The sequence below is a fragment of the Aquarana catesbeiana genome, linkage group LG13 (assembly GCF_042186555.1).
Source record: "Aquarana catesbeiana isolate 2022-GZ linkage group LG13, ASM4218655v1, whole genome shotgun sequence".
NCBI lineage: Eukaryota > Metazoa > Chordata > Amphibia > Anura > Ranidae > Aquarana > Aquarana catesbeiana.
The window spans coordinates 19,699,876-19,715,534 of NC_133336.1; the positions used below are offsets into that span (position 1 = coordinate 19,699,876).

Below are 15,659 nucleotides of genomic sequence, written 5' to 3' on the forward strand. Positions count from 1 at the left end.
TGGTTAATTTTTATAATAGATCCAGGAAATATAGAAAGAAAAGGCGACCTCCTGGAGTTTCTTGTCAGGATCTGCCTGTGATATGCTGGCAGAGCTGAAAAATGGAGCGCTGAAAGGCCCTAATTAGGGAGCAATTTCACCACAAATGAAGGAGACAACCTCCGAGTTCTCCGCATCGGCAGCACTGGTCTGAGTATGAGGGTTGCATTTTCTTTTCCAATCTTTATTGAAATTTTCAAGACGTGTACATCCAAAAGTATATCAACATTACATAAAAACCTATCGTGGTATAATGGGTATTGTTGGAGAAGGTCATAAGCCTCTTCCAACTGTCACACCTCATATCTCTCTGGCTCTCGTTAAGCCACATCAGAATTGAGGGTTGCATTTGGTGTGGAAGAATCGGATTCCTGTACTACCTGGTCAAGAGTTTGAAATTACACTTTTGAGCTTGAGAGGATAGGATATGCTGTTTTTTGAATGTAAAGATTTGTCCCAACCCTTCTCCAAATGGCACGACCTATATATCTCTCCCTGTCCCGGAGATCATATGGGCAACTTGGGAAGGCTGCTGATAAAAAGAACCTTTATACTGTTTTGAGAATGTAGGCAAGCGTTCTGACTCAAATGGTTTGAGGTCCCTCCGGAGTTCCCCCCTGAGGTAGAGATTTTGGACAGGAAGTGCCTGAGTTGTAGGTAATGAAGCCATCGGCCCTGACGAGGAGTATCGGGAGGGAGCAACACACTTCAGAGTCTTTACTCCTGAAGGGCTTAACGTCTTTTTGAACAGGAGAGGGAAGCGGGACCTTCCAACAGAGGAAGTAGTGACAGTTCAATCCTGGGGGAAACTCCGGGTTCCCAAGGATTAGGGAGAGTGGGCCTACGTGAGAAGATATGCCATACTTTTGGAGAGTAGAGTCCCTCACTCCAAGAAGCACCGTCACTAACAGGAGTAACTGTGAGCTCGGTGGACCCCTTTTATGTTATTGAGAAAAGAGAGGTGAAAGTATTCTCTAGCCCTCTCCAAGGGTGACAACGCTATTCCTTCGTAAACACAATACAGGGGGTGCGCTATTCCACCCTGTTTCAGTAGGTGTGTTACTGGCAGGATCACAAGGTGAAAATAATTGAGAAAAAAAATGCAGCCACATCATCTGAGGACTAGTTTAGTTGCACCATGTAAACTTTTTTTCTTGGATTTTATTTGCATAAATTTAGCAGACTGGATTATTTTTCTGATTTATTTAAGTTCTGTTGGAGTTCTAACCTAATGTGCATATAAATGCTAGATGTATTTCCATATGTACTCTTTAGGGCAGTGGTCATCAACTCCTGTCCTCAGGGCCCACTAACAGGCCAGGTTTTATGTATTACCTTGGGGAGATGCAGACTAGAATACTGCAATCACTGAGCAGCAAATGATATCATCTGTGATGTATTTCAGTTATCTTGCAAACCTGGCCTGTTAGCGGGCCCTGAGGACAGGAGTCGATGACCACTGTGTTAGGGTGTGGCACGTTTGTTGGCCTTGTCTGATTTGCTTCATCCACTTTCTCCACCCCCCACAGCATGCGATCTATCCTCCGGAATCATCGGTACCGGCGGGATGCACGATCCTTAGAGGATGAGGAAGAAATGTGGTTCAACACGGACGACGACGACCTGGAGGACGGAGATCCGATCGTGCTTCCTTCCGACAAAATAAAGAACAGCGAGGATCTAATGGATCCCATCAGCAAGTTCATGGAAAGAAAGAAGTGTGAGTGTTCTCTGATTTATGCTTTTGAGGAACTTGGCTATGTGTATTTTTAGTTAATAAGTGGAGGAAGTGATTAAAGCTGAACTCCAGGATGAGCATATATTGTCTCAGTGCATTCCTCATGTGTATTCTTGAATCTCGGTGAGCTTTGTGTATTCCAGATCTGTGCATTAATCCAGTGTGAGACTTCCTGTAATAAAGACCGCTCACTGCTGCTCTCTCTACTTGTGAAAGGTGACTGGTCTTGTCTCCGGCCCCTCTTTTGCAATTTTTTATTGCACTCTGTGCCCTCCGTTGGGTAGGTTCACCCAAACAGTGCTAGGTCTGGTCCCCATTGACATGAAAGATGGAAAGTGGGTGGGAAACGCAGGAATTTTTATTCCAGGAGTCAATGGGAGATGAGATATATGACATCGCCGCTGCTTCTAGGGCCCAAAGTGGTGGAAATTTTTTTAAGAGAAAGGGTACCAAAATAAAACAATAAGACAATTTCAAAAGATTAGGGGCACAGGTAGGCTACCAGTGGGGCCATGGGTGTTGGGGTGGAACTCCAGCGTTGACATGATACGGACTGGGGTTTTTATCCTTCCCTTCTCTATTCAAATAACAACACAATCAATTTTGCTTTTTCATATGCTTAACCCTTCTTTGGCAGTAAAGTCTGTAAAATTGGGCTAATGGTGGATTTGGATGTGTATTGGAGACCTAATTTGTTAAATGTATGTCTTATAATTCTTGTTGCAATTATTAAAGGTTTATGTTTCATTGACTTGAACAAAGGTCAGTGCATTTTAAGGCCCCTTTCACACTGGCAGAGTCTGCCAGCTGACCCGCCTGCTTAGAGGAGGGTCTCTCCACTGTTCCCTGCTGAGCAGGAGGGTGGACTCTGCCCGCTGTCCTCTATGGGCGGTCGGATGGAAATGGACCGCCTGTCCATTTCCATCTGATTGATTGTCATCTGATCTGCTAGATGGATGGAGAACGGATCCCCCATCCGTCTGTTTTTAGCAGACCGGATCAGATGTCAGTGGACTCGTGTCCATTGACATCCGCCTCTCCATAGAGACCTATGAATGGTCCGATCGGATCCACCTGTAAAAACTGACAGGTGGACCCGATTGGTTTGACCATGTGAATAGGGCCTAACTAATATGTGGGATACTACTGCACCCTGCTCCTATACAGGCCCTTTTTATAGGAGAGGATTTTTAGGTTTCAAATGGGGATTGGTATGCAGCAAGTTTACGGTCTTGAACTCCTCAGGTAGAAGCTGCCTATCTGACTGCTGAGTGGAATTTGGGGTGTTGAGGTTATTTGTGTTGACGCTTCTTAGGGCTAAGCTTCACTAACTATCGCATTTATAAGAAGATTTAGCTTCCTGACAGATCCTGTTCAAAGGTTTAGACCCCTGTGAAAGTATTTATTTTGAATACACAGTGTATAACTACCGTATTTATCTTTTTTTTTCCCCTGAAAATAGGGGGCAAATCAGGGACAGCGTACCTTGGAGGGGGAAGGAGGAGGACGAGCGCCGCCGGAATTCACAAGCCGCCATCTCCTCCCAACTCGACTCACGTCACACACACAGTCCCGCCACCGGCATTGGACCAGTGTTCTGTCTATCACAGGAGCTGGTCCGATGGTGGAGGCTGGACTGTGTTATGTGACTGCCGACTGAGAGCCAAGTAAACAGGAGATGACAGCTCTGTGATTTCCTGCATTGAGAGTTGGTGAGGCTTAATCAGGCAGCTGCAGATGGGCGCAGATCAGGCTGCAGATGGGTGCAGATCAGGCTGCATTGAGGCTGCAGATGGGCGAAGATCGGGCTGCATTGAGGCTGCAGATGGGCGCAGATCGGGCTGCAGATGGGCGCAGATCGGGCTGCATTGAGGCTGCAGATGGGCGCAGATCGGGCTGCAGATGGGCGCAGATCGGGCTGCATTGAGGCTGCAGATGGGCGCAGATCGGGCTGCATTGAGGCTGCAGATGGGCGCAGATCGGGCTGCATTGAGGCTGCAGATGGGCGCAGATCGGGCTGCATTGAGGCTGCAGATGGGCGCAGATCGGGCTGCATTGAGGCTGCAGATGGGCGCAGATCGGGCTGCATTGAGGCTGCAGATGGGCGCAGATCGGGCTGCATTGAGGCTGCAGATGGGCGCAGATCGGGCTGCATTGAGGCTGCAGATGGGCGCAGATCGGGCTGCATTGAGGCTGCAGATGGGCGCAGATCGGGCTTTACTGAAGCTGCAGATGGGCGCAGATCGGGCTTTACTGAAGCTGCAGATCGGGCTTTACTGAAGCTGCAGATGGGCGCAGATCGGGCTGCAATGAAACTGCAGATGGGCGCAGATCGGGCTGCAATGAAACTGCAGATGGGCGCAGATCAGGCTGCACTGAGGCTGCAGATGGGCGCAGATCAGGCTGCACTGAGGCTGCAGATGGGCGCCGATCAGGCTGCACTGAGGCTGCAGATGGACGCCGATCAGGCTGCACTGAGGCTGCAGATGGACGCCGATCAGGCTGCACTGAGGCTGCAGATGGGCGCCGATCAGGCTGCACTGAGGCTGCAGATGGGCGCCGATCAGGCTGCACTGAGGCTGCAGATGGGCGCCGATCAGGCTGCACTGAGGCTGCAGATGGGCGCCGATCAGGCTGCACTGAGGCTGCAGATGGGCGCCGATCAGGCTGCACTGAGGCTGCAGATGGGCGCCGATCAGGCTGCACTGAGGCTGCAGATGGGCGCCGATCAGGCTGCAGATGGGCACAGATCAGGCTGCATTGAGGCTCACTTACCATTATTTTGCTTCAAAGTGGTTTATTTTTTTTAAAAAATGTTTTTTCTCCTGAAATTTCCCTCTTAAATTGGAATGCGTGTTATACGCCGATAAATACGGTAATTATATCATTATATAAGGGAAATGTGGGGTGTTAAGCAATGGTGGTTAGTACATGAACCCCGATATGTTCTATTAAAACATGGATCCCGATATGTTCTGATTTCCAGTGAAGGAGAGTGAAGAGAAGGAGGTTCTTCTGAAGACCAGCCTCACTGGCCGACAGAGTCCAGGTTTTAAACTTTCCTTTTCTGGAGGGACAAAGACCACCCTCACCAGCCAATCAACAGCAAGCAGTTTACCGGGATCCCCCACCTCACCTGGATCTCCCGGCTCACCCGGTTCTCCAGGGTCCGTTTCCAAAAGCACACCTCAGACGGCAGCTATTACTACAAAGGTAAATAATAAATAGGACTGTAGCATGGCGTGTCACTGATGTTTTCTCCCTGTGTAAACACACAAACCACTTTTTTTTTTTGACGTTTTGAAAATGCTGCAGCTTCAAACAGTTTCCACCGGTATAAAGTATATGAGCTAAATCCATGATTTCTTGTATTAATATCATCCTGAAGTAGTCCATGAATTCCAGAAGTTTTTATAAAGCTAGGCTGCCCAAAGATTATTCCTTTTTTTTTTTTCCATCAGCCAATGGATTCTTCCTTCCACACAAGTGAGGTGGATAGTGGAATCCTTCCCGCTGAGATATTGTATTCTGGATTCTAGACAATATGCAATCAGAATACACTGATCAGTTGCTGATCAAGAAATTTTTTACAGCAAGCCTGTTGGACAGAAGTTAATCAACAACAGTTAACAATCGACTTCTGTCGAGCACGCATGGACACACATGGATTGACAATTGTCTGGTCCCTGCTGAACCAGACAAATTTTGCTCCATCTATGGCCAGCTTTGTAAACTGTTAATTCTGGACTGAGTTTCTATCTCATCTCTGTACTCCCCTGCTTTCTCCATTGCTCCAGCAGTGCCTTTGCAAGTACTTGCTGCTTCACATGATGCAGTGAGATTCCTCCTCCCATGGGTGCACAGGGCTGATCAGCCAGTTGTCAGGCTATTAACAGGGGAGGAGGGTGGTTCCGAAACCTGTGTTATCTCCAACACAGAGCTTACACAGGATTTTACTGCCGGAGCAAAAGCGCTGTAGCAGAGCAATAGGGAAGGCAAGTAAAAGCTATGCCTTTTCCTTCCAGTCTCTTGAGCCTCCCTATTGGTCAGTGAAGCTGCTCATCACATTATATGAGCTTGATCCTGCGCAGGAGAGCCGCCTTGATGCTGTTTATGTACTGTATACGGTCGGCCAAGTGGTTAATGGGCAGGCTGAATGTACCAAGTTGATCGATCAGCTTTAGTACAACCAGCCTGCTGGATTTGCTTGCGCTAATCGTCCGCTAGCGATAATTACTCTTCTCCCAGTGGGAAGGGGGGGGGGGGTGACCAGCCCCCCACCGGGGGAGGAAACGTGATTATCGCTAGCGGCTGTAGACAGGAAAGACATTTGCACCGTCTATGGCCTACCCAAGTCTCAGCAGAGACTGCCTTGCACCGGTGTGAAGAAAACCAGTTACCAGCACCACAGCTGTGCAGCACTACTCATCAGAGCTTACAGAGTACATGAAATCAGGGAAAGGGACTGCCTTCTTATATGTACAGTACTGTGCAAAAGTTTTAGTCAGGTGTAAATAATGCTGTAAAAAATGGAAATAGAGAAAAATAGAAGTGTTGATTTATTATTATACAGAATTTATATAGCGCCAACAGTTTACACATCATTTACTGTATAGTTTATTTTATCAATTAACAAAATGGAAAGTAAATCCAATCAATATTTGGTGTGGACCACCCCCCCCCCCCCCCCCCCCCCCGCCTTCAAACCAGGATCAATTCTTCTAGTAGACTTACACATAGTTTTTGAAGGCAGGTAGGTTGTTCCAAACATCTTGGAGAACTAAGCACAGATCTTCTGTGGATGTCGGCTGCCTCGCAGCCTTCTGTCTCTTCATGTCGTCCCAGACAGACTCCGTGATTGTGAGATCAGGGCTCTGTGGGGGCCAATCCATCACTTCCAGGACTCCTTGTTCTTCTTTACACTGAGGATGGTTCTTAATGACATTGGCTGTATGTTTGGGGTGGTTGTTCTGCTGCAGAATAAATTTGTGACAATCGCACGCCTCCCTGATGGAGAAGTACCATATATACTCGAGTATAAGCCGACCCGAATATAAGCCGAGGCACCTAATTTTACCACAAAAAAAATGTGAAACCGTGTGGACTCGAGTATAAGCCTAGGGTGGGAAATGCAGCAGCTACTGGTAAACAATGCCCATCTGCAGCCTCATGTGCCCACTTGTACCTTTGATTACAAACAATGGGTGCCTCCTGCTGTGTCATGCAACTGCAGTCTTAACTGTTCGGCGGCCGTCCACTCTAACAAAGCCCCGCCTCTTCCTAGTCCGTGATAGACGGAACACTGATTCAGTTTCCTAGCATTGTGTCAGTGTTCTTTCTATCACGGCCGAGGAGGAGGCGGGGCTTTGTTACAGTGGTCAGCCGGCGAACAGTTAAGACTGCATGACACAGCGGAAGACCCTCACTCGAGTATAAGCCGAGTGGGGCTTTTTCAGCATAAATGTGCTTAAAAAGTCGGCTTATCGAGTATATACGGTATATGCCTGTACTTCTCAGCATTGAGGACACCATTGAACCTGACCAAAATTCCATTTGCAGAAATGCAGCCCCAAACTTGCACGGAACCTCCACCATGCTTCACTTCACAGACACTCATTATTGTACCGCTCTCCAGCCGTTCACCAACAAACTGCCTCCTGCTGCAGCCAAATATTTCACATTGTGACTCCACAGTCCTGAGCACCCGCTGCCATTTTTTGTGCACCCCAGTTCCTATGCTTTCCTGCAAAGTTGAGTCGCTTAGCCTTTTTTTCCACGTCCTAGGCATGAAAACATGCATAGGACAGAAAAATGGCAGCTTGGATGCAGAATGTCAGGTATTGAAATTTGGAAAAAATGTATAGTGATGGAGGCTTTTTTTGGGGGGGGGGGTCAAATAATGGGTGTCTCATTAAAAGATTTTGGGGTCTAGGGACCTCTGGCGTTGGTGAGATGGAACCCTGAGAGGCTCTGTTTGGAGGGGCAAAGTTCATATCCAAAGAACATAAGAGATTGCAAAAAACAAGCCTCCTTATTCACTTAGAATATTTTATTGAAGATCTGTTAGTGAACTGACTTGTCTGTGCTCTCTTCCTCAGAGATTGAAATTGCCGTTCATACATCCCACAATTGCCCACTAGGAGTTTGTACCAAACATTTAAAACCTAGTTTTTAACATCACTTGTAATGGCAAAAATATTTTATTTCCTATTTTTATTCTTCTCAGGGAGGCCTAGTAGGACTGGTAGATTATCCGGATGACGATGAGGAGGACGACGAAGAAGATGAAGAGGACAAGGAAGAGTCTCTACCGATCTCCAAAAAAGCAAGGCTTGGCTCTTAATACCAGCGTTTCTTTGGACAACTCCCCTTGAAATAACTGATCTCCCGCAAAGAACCGAGAATCCACCACAGCCAGAAGCAGCACTGTGGGGTGGGTCCGACACAAAACAACACGTAGACTTCTGCTCATCAAGTGCCAATTCCCCCGGAGCGCCAGGAGTGGGAAGACGACCGTTGGAAAGAGACGACTTAGCCTTGTACTCTCCCGTGTAGACCACACATTGCCCTTTTCTCAGGGAAGGAAAAAAAAAAAAAACAAACAAAAAAAAAAAAACGTAAAATAAAAAAGCCAACAGGGCAGGGGTTTATTGTTGAACTCTTGATTGGCTGGTCAGTTGCTCCAAAGTTTATGGAGAGAGGTTCCGAAAAAAACACGCCGTTTCCGTAAAGTCTGCAGCTATACAACGGATGCCAGCACTTCAGATTTGGGTGGAATGTTTCTGCCTGTATAGGATTCCCACATCCTGAACATTTTCTCATTGCCACAACAGGTTTTAAAACCCTCGGTGGGGTGAGCCGATTACATTTGTCTTTTTTTTTTTTTTTTTTTCTAATTTTATTTTTCTTTTACATCTGAGTCCCCGCCCCCCTTCTTCCCATTGCCCTGGAAACTGCAGCTTTCATTTGGAGGTGTAGGGGAAACCTCTCCAACCTTCTTGATTAAAAATTTGAGTGGAATTCTAGATGTGTTCACTTTGTGTCCTGTTTTGAATCATTTTTATATTCTTATTTCTCCACCCTGGGCTTCTGCCGAATTGTTCAATCTCTATTTGGGACCATTAAATTTTTTCATTGTATATGATTCTGTTGTGATGGTTACCTGCTTTACCGATTTTCGCAGCCCCGGAACACCTCATTAAGGAAATGTTCTTTTTGTGTTGCTTATTTAATGTGTTCCTATCCTGAAAAAACTCAGTGGAATTTTAAATTATAACCAAAGCAAAAAATTACACAGGGTTGATTTACTAAAACTGGAGAGTGCAGCTCTGCATGGAGTATCAATCGGCTTCCAATTTTTTTTTTTTTTGGTCAAAGCTTAAAGTGATAGTAAAGTCTTGTTTGTTATTTAAAAAAAAAAAAAAAAAGTCATACTTGCGTGCTGTGTGCAGTTGTCTTGTACAGAGCAGCCCCCATCCTCTTCTTTTCAGGTCCCTTGGCCCCTCCCTCCTGTCGTGTGCCCCCACAGCAAGCATCTTGCTATGGGGACTCCCGAGCGTGTCTCAGCCAATCGGGAGGGAGAGTCCCAGATAGCCGAAACACTCAGCATATCGCTGGATTGAGATGGGGCTCGGGTAAGTATTAGGGGGGCTGCTGCATACAGAAGGTTTTTTTTTTTTTTTAATCTTGATGCATAGAATGTATTAACCACTTGCCGTCCGGCCACCGTCATTATAAGTCGGCCGTTTGAAGAGGAATACCGTTGTTATGGCAGCTGCTAGCTGCCATAACCCCCGGTATCCTCTTCTTCAGCGGGCGGTCGGCTTTCAGATAAAAGTGGTCTCAGCGGCAGATCCACTGCTTACCGGCGCTGTCGGTAGCAGCAGAGACGATCGGGGTCCTCTTTCCTCACAGGCTGGATGCCGAGGGAGGGGAAGATGGCCCCAGCTCAGCTCAATAGCATTGGATGGCAGAAGGGACATCAAACGTCACTTCCGACCCAATGCTCTTAAAGGGGACATTTTTTATAAAATTTTTTTTATTGCATTTTAGTGTAGTCTTTTTGACCCCAAATCTCACATTAAAGAGGTCCTGTCATGCTTTTTTTCTATAACAAGAGATGTTAACATTAAGTGACCCAAAACTTTATTTTTTTTAAAAGACAGTGTAAAAATAAAAAGTAAAATAAATAAGAAAAAAAAAAATTGAAAGTGCCCTGTCCCGCCAAGCTTGAGCGCAGTAGTGAGCGCATACGTAATTGCACCCGCATATGAAAACTGCGTTCAAACCACACATGTGAGGTATCACCGCGATCGTTAGAGCGAGAGCAATAATTCTAGCACTAGACCTCCTCTGTAACTCAAAACTGGTAACCTGTAGACATTTTTAAACGTCGCCGTTGGAGATTTTTAGGGGTCAAGGTTTTGTTGTCATTCCAGGGGTGGGCGAAATTTTGAAGCTTGACATGTTGGGTATCAATTTACTCTGCGTAATATTATCTTTCACAATATAAGAAAAGAAATTGGGCTAACTTCACTGTTGTCCTAATTTTAAATTAAAAATGTGTATTTTTTCCCCAAAAAAATTGCGCTTGTGAGACCGCTGCGTAAATACGGTGTGATATAAAGTATTGCAACGACCGCCATTTTATTCTCTAGGGTGTCTGAAAAAAAAAATATAATGTTTGGGGGTTTTAAGTAGTTTTCTAGCAAACAAAACTGATTTGAACACCAAGTCTCAAAACTTGGCTTTATCCTTAAGTGGTTAAGATAAAAAAACTTTTGCCTGTACAACCACTTTAAAGTGATAGTAAAGCTTCGGATTTTTTTTACATTAAAATAATAAACATGTTATACTTACCTGCGTAATGGTTTTGCATAGAGCAGCCCCAATCCTCTTCTTCTCAGCTCCCCCACCGGTGCTCCTGGCCCCTCCCTCCTGCCGAGTGCCCCCACAGCATGCAGCTTGGTATGGAGGGACCCAGGTAGGCTCACTCACAGTGTCCATTCACACACACAGCCACTGCTCGGCCCCGCCCCTCTCTCTCCTCATTGGCTCACTGGCTGTGATTGACAGCAGCGGTAGCCAATGGCTTCTGCTGCTGTCTCAGCCAATAAGGAGGGAGAGTCCCCGGAGAGCTGAGGTTCAGGTAAGTATTTGGGGGGCTGCTGCACAGAGAAGGTTTTTTTTTTTTTGCCTTCATGCATAGAATGCGTGAGGGTAAAAAACCTTGAGCCTTTCGAACCAGTTTGTTCAATTAAAGTGAAGTTAGAAGCTGATGCGCAGCTGCATCAGATTTTGCATTATCCAGCTTTAGTAAATCAGCCACTTATGTATCCTACTAGTAGCATTACCACAGCAGTTTTGGTTTTTATGTGTTGATTCTGTTTTTATGTGTTGATCCTGCCAGTAGATCAGTTTTTTCCACTTCTTCCTATAACAAGCCCAGCTGTTCAGCAGTGACAGTTACAGGGGATGAGACAAGACAACACTGATGTGGGTACTTAGAACAGTCGGCTTTTGTTTATATAGCTTAACTAGGTCCCGACCGTCTCACGCACATATACTGCGGCACAATGGCACCGATGCGTGAAACCCTGTACGGGGTACCCTTTAAGAGCCGCCAGAGGATGCGCGAGCGACGCCAGAGGCACGCGCCCACTGTACGGTTGGGGGACCTGATGCATGAGGCCGGCGTTGGCTATTGCCACCGGCCACACGCGATTGCGTGCACGGGAGCCAGCATGGGGATTTGTGTGTGTAAACACAAATCCCTGTTCTGTCAGGGGAGAGGAGGAGACATGTCGTTTGTTCCAAAGTAGGAACAACAATGTGTCTCCTCCCCTAGTCAGTAGGGCTGGGGGAAAAAATCGATTTTAATCTTGAATCGAGTTAAGAGGTCAAATCGATTCAAAGTTTAAGCAAATCGATTTTTTTTAAATTTTTTGTGTTTTTCAACGCGCCGGTCCTGAGGAGCTGTGGGCATTAGTTTTTAGGTGAGGCCGCGGCTTTGGCCTAGTCCGCGAAGCCGGACGCCGCGGACTAGGCCGAAGCCACGGCCTCGCCTTAAAACTCCTGTCTGCAGCTCCCCAAGACCGGCGCTGACAAAAATAATATTTTTATTTTTTTTTCAAATTTGTCGCTCTTTTTTTGTTTATAGCGCAAAAAATTTAAACCACAAGAGTGATCAAATACAACTAAATGAAAGCTCTATTCGTGGGAAAAAAAGGACGCAAATTTTGTTTGGGTACAACGTCGCATGACCGTGCAGTTGTCAGTTAAAACGACGCAGTGCCAAATTGTAAAAAAAATGCTCTGGTCAGGAAGGGGGTAAAATCTTCTGGGGCTGAAGTGGTTAAACTTTTTTTTTTTTTCTCCCCCCCCCTTAAACACTGGACTTCAGTTTGTCTTACTTCAATCCTTATTTAAAACTATATGTCATCTAAGGCCCCTTTTACGCAGACATTCCAATCGGGTCCACCTGTCAGTTTCTTAGGTGAACCCGATCTGACCCATTCATTGCTCTCTATGGAGCAGCGGATGTCAACAGACGTGTCCGCTGACACCCGCCGACTTGTGATTCTATCTGCTAAAAACAGATGGATGGAGATCTGTTCCCCATCCGTCTGGCAGATTGGGTTGGATGAAAACGGACATGTGGTCCGTTTCCATCTGACAGCCCATAGAGGACAGCGGGCCGTGTCCGCTCTGCATCAGCGTAGCAAACGCGGATCTGTCATCCGTCTGCTCAGCGGGGGATCAGCGGAGAGATTCCCTTCTAAGCAGACAGATTTGCCAGTGTGAAAGGGGCCTTAGTCTACCCTCTTACATAAAAGCAAAAAAAAATAAATAACGTAGCTACTGGTAGGATCAACCGGTAATAAAACTGTTATTTGGGGGTGGCTCGGAAAAAAAAAACTGCGGTTAAAGCTTAATTCCAGGAATTCGGCTTCTTGGTAAAAAGTGAATGCTCACTATGAGTTAAAGCGGAGTTCCACACAAAAATGGAACTTCCGCTTTTCGGAACCCTCCCCCCCTCCGGTGTCACATTTGGCACCTTTCAGGGGGGAGGGGGGTGCAGATACCTGTCTAAGACAGGTATTTGCACCCACTTCCGGCATAGATTCCCATGGGAGTCTATGCCTCTTCCTGTCCCTCCGCACTGTCTCCTGGGAAACACACAGGTCCCAGGAGAGAGCGGGGACCAGTTAAGATGCGCAGCGCGACTCGCGCATGCGCAGTAGGGAACCGGGAAGTGAAGCCGCAACGCTTCACTTCCTGATTCCCTCACCTAGGATGGCGGCGGCAGCTGCCGAGAACCGAGCGCCTGCCGACATCGCTGGACCCTGGGACAGGTAAGTGGCCATGTATTAAAAGTCAGCAGCTGCAGTATTTGTAGCTGCTGGCTTTTAATATTTTTTTTTTTAGGTTGATGTAGGTGGACCCCCGCTTTAAGTCCAAGGAGGTGCATGTAGTTTACATCTGGCAGTTTTATTGCACTCCTGGAAGACAGCTATCGTATTTCCGGGAGCCTGAAGCTGATGCTTCAGGTCTAAGAATCCTCAACATTTGAGTCGATGCAGCTGCTGTGCCTGCCGCTTCCCCCCTCCTGTCCAATCACAGAAGCCTTTATATTATATGAACTCATTAACAAAATGCAAAGGCTTCTCTGAATGGGTAGGCATAAACTGCTCTGTGTGCCTCTCTCTCCTCTCTCTCAGCCCTGAGTGTCAGTGTATGCTCCGAAAGAGCCATAAAACAGACATTGAAATAATAGATACGTTCAGGAGATGTAATGCACCTCCTTGGACTTATTCATAGTGTGCCTTCACTTTTACAAAGTGGTTGAATTCCTGGGATTCATTAATACTGAAGACATCAGGAGGTTCCTGCACCTATACCTTCATTCATACAATGGAGTGCCCACAGAGCCTGTTAAACCTAAGGCGCTCAATAAATATTTTTCTCTAGTTCTGAATTGCCATGCTATTAATTCTGCTGTTTGAAGAAGCTTAGCTCATTCTATGGAGAGCATTGGTGAGGCCAACAATAATCAGCTAGATATCCTGGCTCCAATGGGGCTCTAAAAGATGAAAAAGTGTCCACTTTTATCTGGGTCAGCTTTTATTGTTTGCTGTCATTGGGGGGGGGGGGGGCTTTATCAATATTTATTTTTCTATAGCAAATGTGTGGGCCAGCCCCGTATACCCCCTCCTGCACCCAGAATACCCAACTTGATCCCTCAATCATAATGCATCAGTTTATGCCCACAGCCTTGAAGTGCAGTGTGGATGGGTTGTTGGCAGTCTCCGGTCTCATTTCCCAGATGGGCCTCCTATCTGTAAAAAAATGAAACTGGGCTGTAGAACCTGCATTCAAAAAGCACGTTGCATACCTTTTTAGAGGGACATCTCTTTGGTGATTCCCTGGATACCTTCAAGTATATTCCTGGGGGCAAGAGTACACATCTTCCATAACCGAAAAAGCCTAAGGCTCATTCTGGGAAGACTTACTACTCATAAGAGGCCCAAACGGGTCCTTTTCATTACTCCCAGGCATAATTTTTTTAAAGCCAAACCCAAGTCCAGCTCCCAGTTCACCCACAAACCCTGGACTTCCAAGTCCCTCAAACCTTCAGATGCATCAACTTCTACATGAGGTGGTGCTCCCACTTTTTGAATAGAGGTGTCTGTTAGCCTTTGGTGACACTTACATAAATGAAACGTTTGCACATCAAGAATAATAAGCTCCAAGCACACTTAGGCTCGGTTCACATAGGGACGACTTGTCAGGCGACCTAGGTCGCCTGACAAGTAGCGTCCCGTTCAGTACAATGGAACCGTTCTAATCGGAGCGACGCAAGTCGCTCCGACTTAGAAAAAGGTTCCTGTACGACTTTGGGGGCGACTTGCATAGACTTCTATACAGAAGTCGTTTTGCAAGTCGCCCGGGCAGTCGTGTGCAGGTCGCCTCAGTGAGGCGACCTGCAAGTCGTGCCGCCTCTGGTGTGAACCGAGGCTAAGTGTGTGTAATATTGTGTATAAAAACATTAGCACATCACATTTTATACACAGTACTTTGCAGGTACTTGATGCTTGGGTGCAGAGATAGTTAACAAGGGCTACAACCTGGAATTTTTGCAACCAGCCCCATATTTCACTGCACTGATTAGCACAGACTAGCAGATCTCCTTATGGCCTTAACTGATCTAGAGTAGGATGTCTTTGCCCCAGTCCCTATGGGTGGAACAGTTCCAGGGGTTTCTAGTCTAACCTGTTCAGTTTCCAAACCAGCAGGTTCTGCCCTATTTTGGATCTTAAAGCAGACCGTCACCCTCTTCCACACGTTCCTTCAATTCCACCCATCCTACAGAACTATTGCGCGGTTGTGCAAAAATGCCTGGCCCCGCCACCTCATGCACGTCACTTGCCTTAGGCGAATGTCATGCACACTTCCTGCTGTGCCACCCAGGATATGCACTGGCATTGCCTTTTCATTCAAGGAAAGGAAGAGGGGGGGGTGGGCCTATTGGTGCGTCATCGAGAGGCCCACCTGCTGAACCTGGAAGAGCTGGCAGGCCCCTCGATGTCAAAGAACATGGTGTGGGACAAAGCGATGGCAGGGCATGAGGGAATCTCAGCAGGACAATGCTGGATTCACTGGATGGGTGAGGATCTGAAATGTGCACATCCCACCTTCAGGTAAGCAGGGCCAAAAACAATGGGGAGGTGTACTTTACGGCCTTAAAGGGGTTGTAAACCCTTACAGACCACTTTTACCTACAGGCAAGCCTAGATTAAGGCTTACCTGTACTGTAGGTCCAAGAAATATTTCCTAAACCTACACAGTTTAGGAGATATTTGCAAAAAGACAGGCGCCGTAG

At 46.7% G+C, this 15,659-nt stretch overlaps 1 protein-coding gene across 1 annotated transcript in view; it reads left to right on the forward strand.

Moving 5' to 3' along the window:
• Window positions 1-8,921, forward strand: part of PPP4R3A (protein phosphatase 4 regulatory subunit 3A) — a gene marked incomplete at its 5' end in the record, with an annotated part of 39,695 nt that extends 30,774 nt beyond the window's left edge. Inside the window, 3 exon segments of the mRNA XM_073609701.1 lie at window positions 1,569-1,759; window positions 4,764-4,990; window positions 8,004-8,921. Of these exon segments, the coding sequence (XP_073465802.1) occupies window positions 1,569-1,759; window positions 4,764-4,990; window positions 8,004-8,120 (535 nt within the window).
• Between the last annotated feature and the right edge of the window lie 6,738 nt (window positions 8,922-15,659).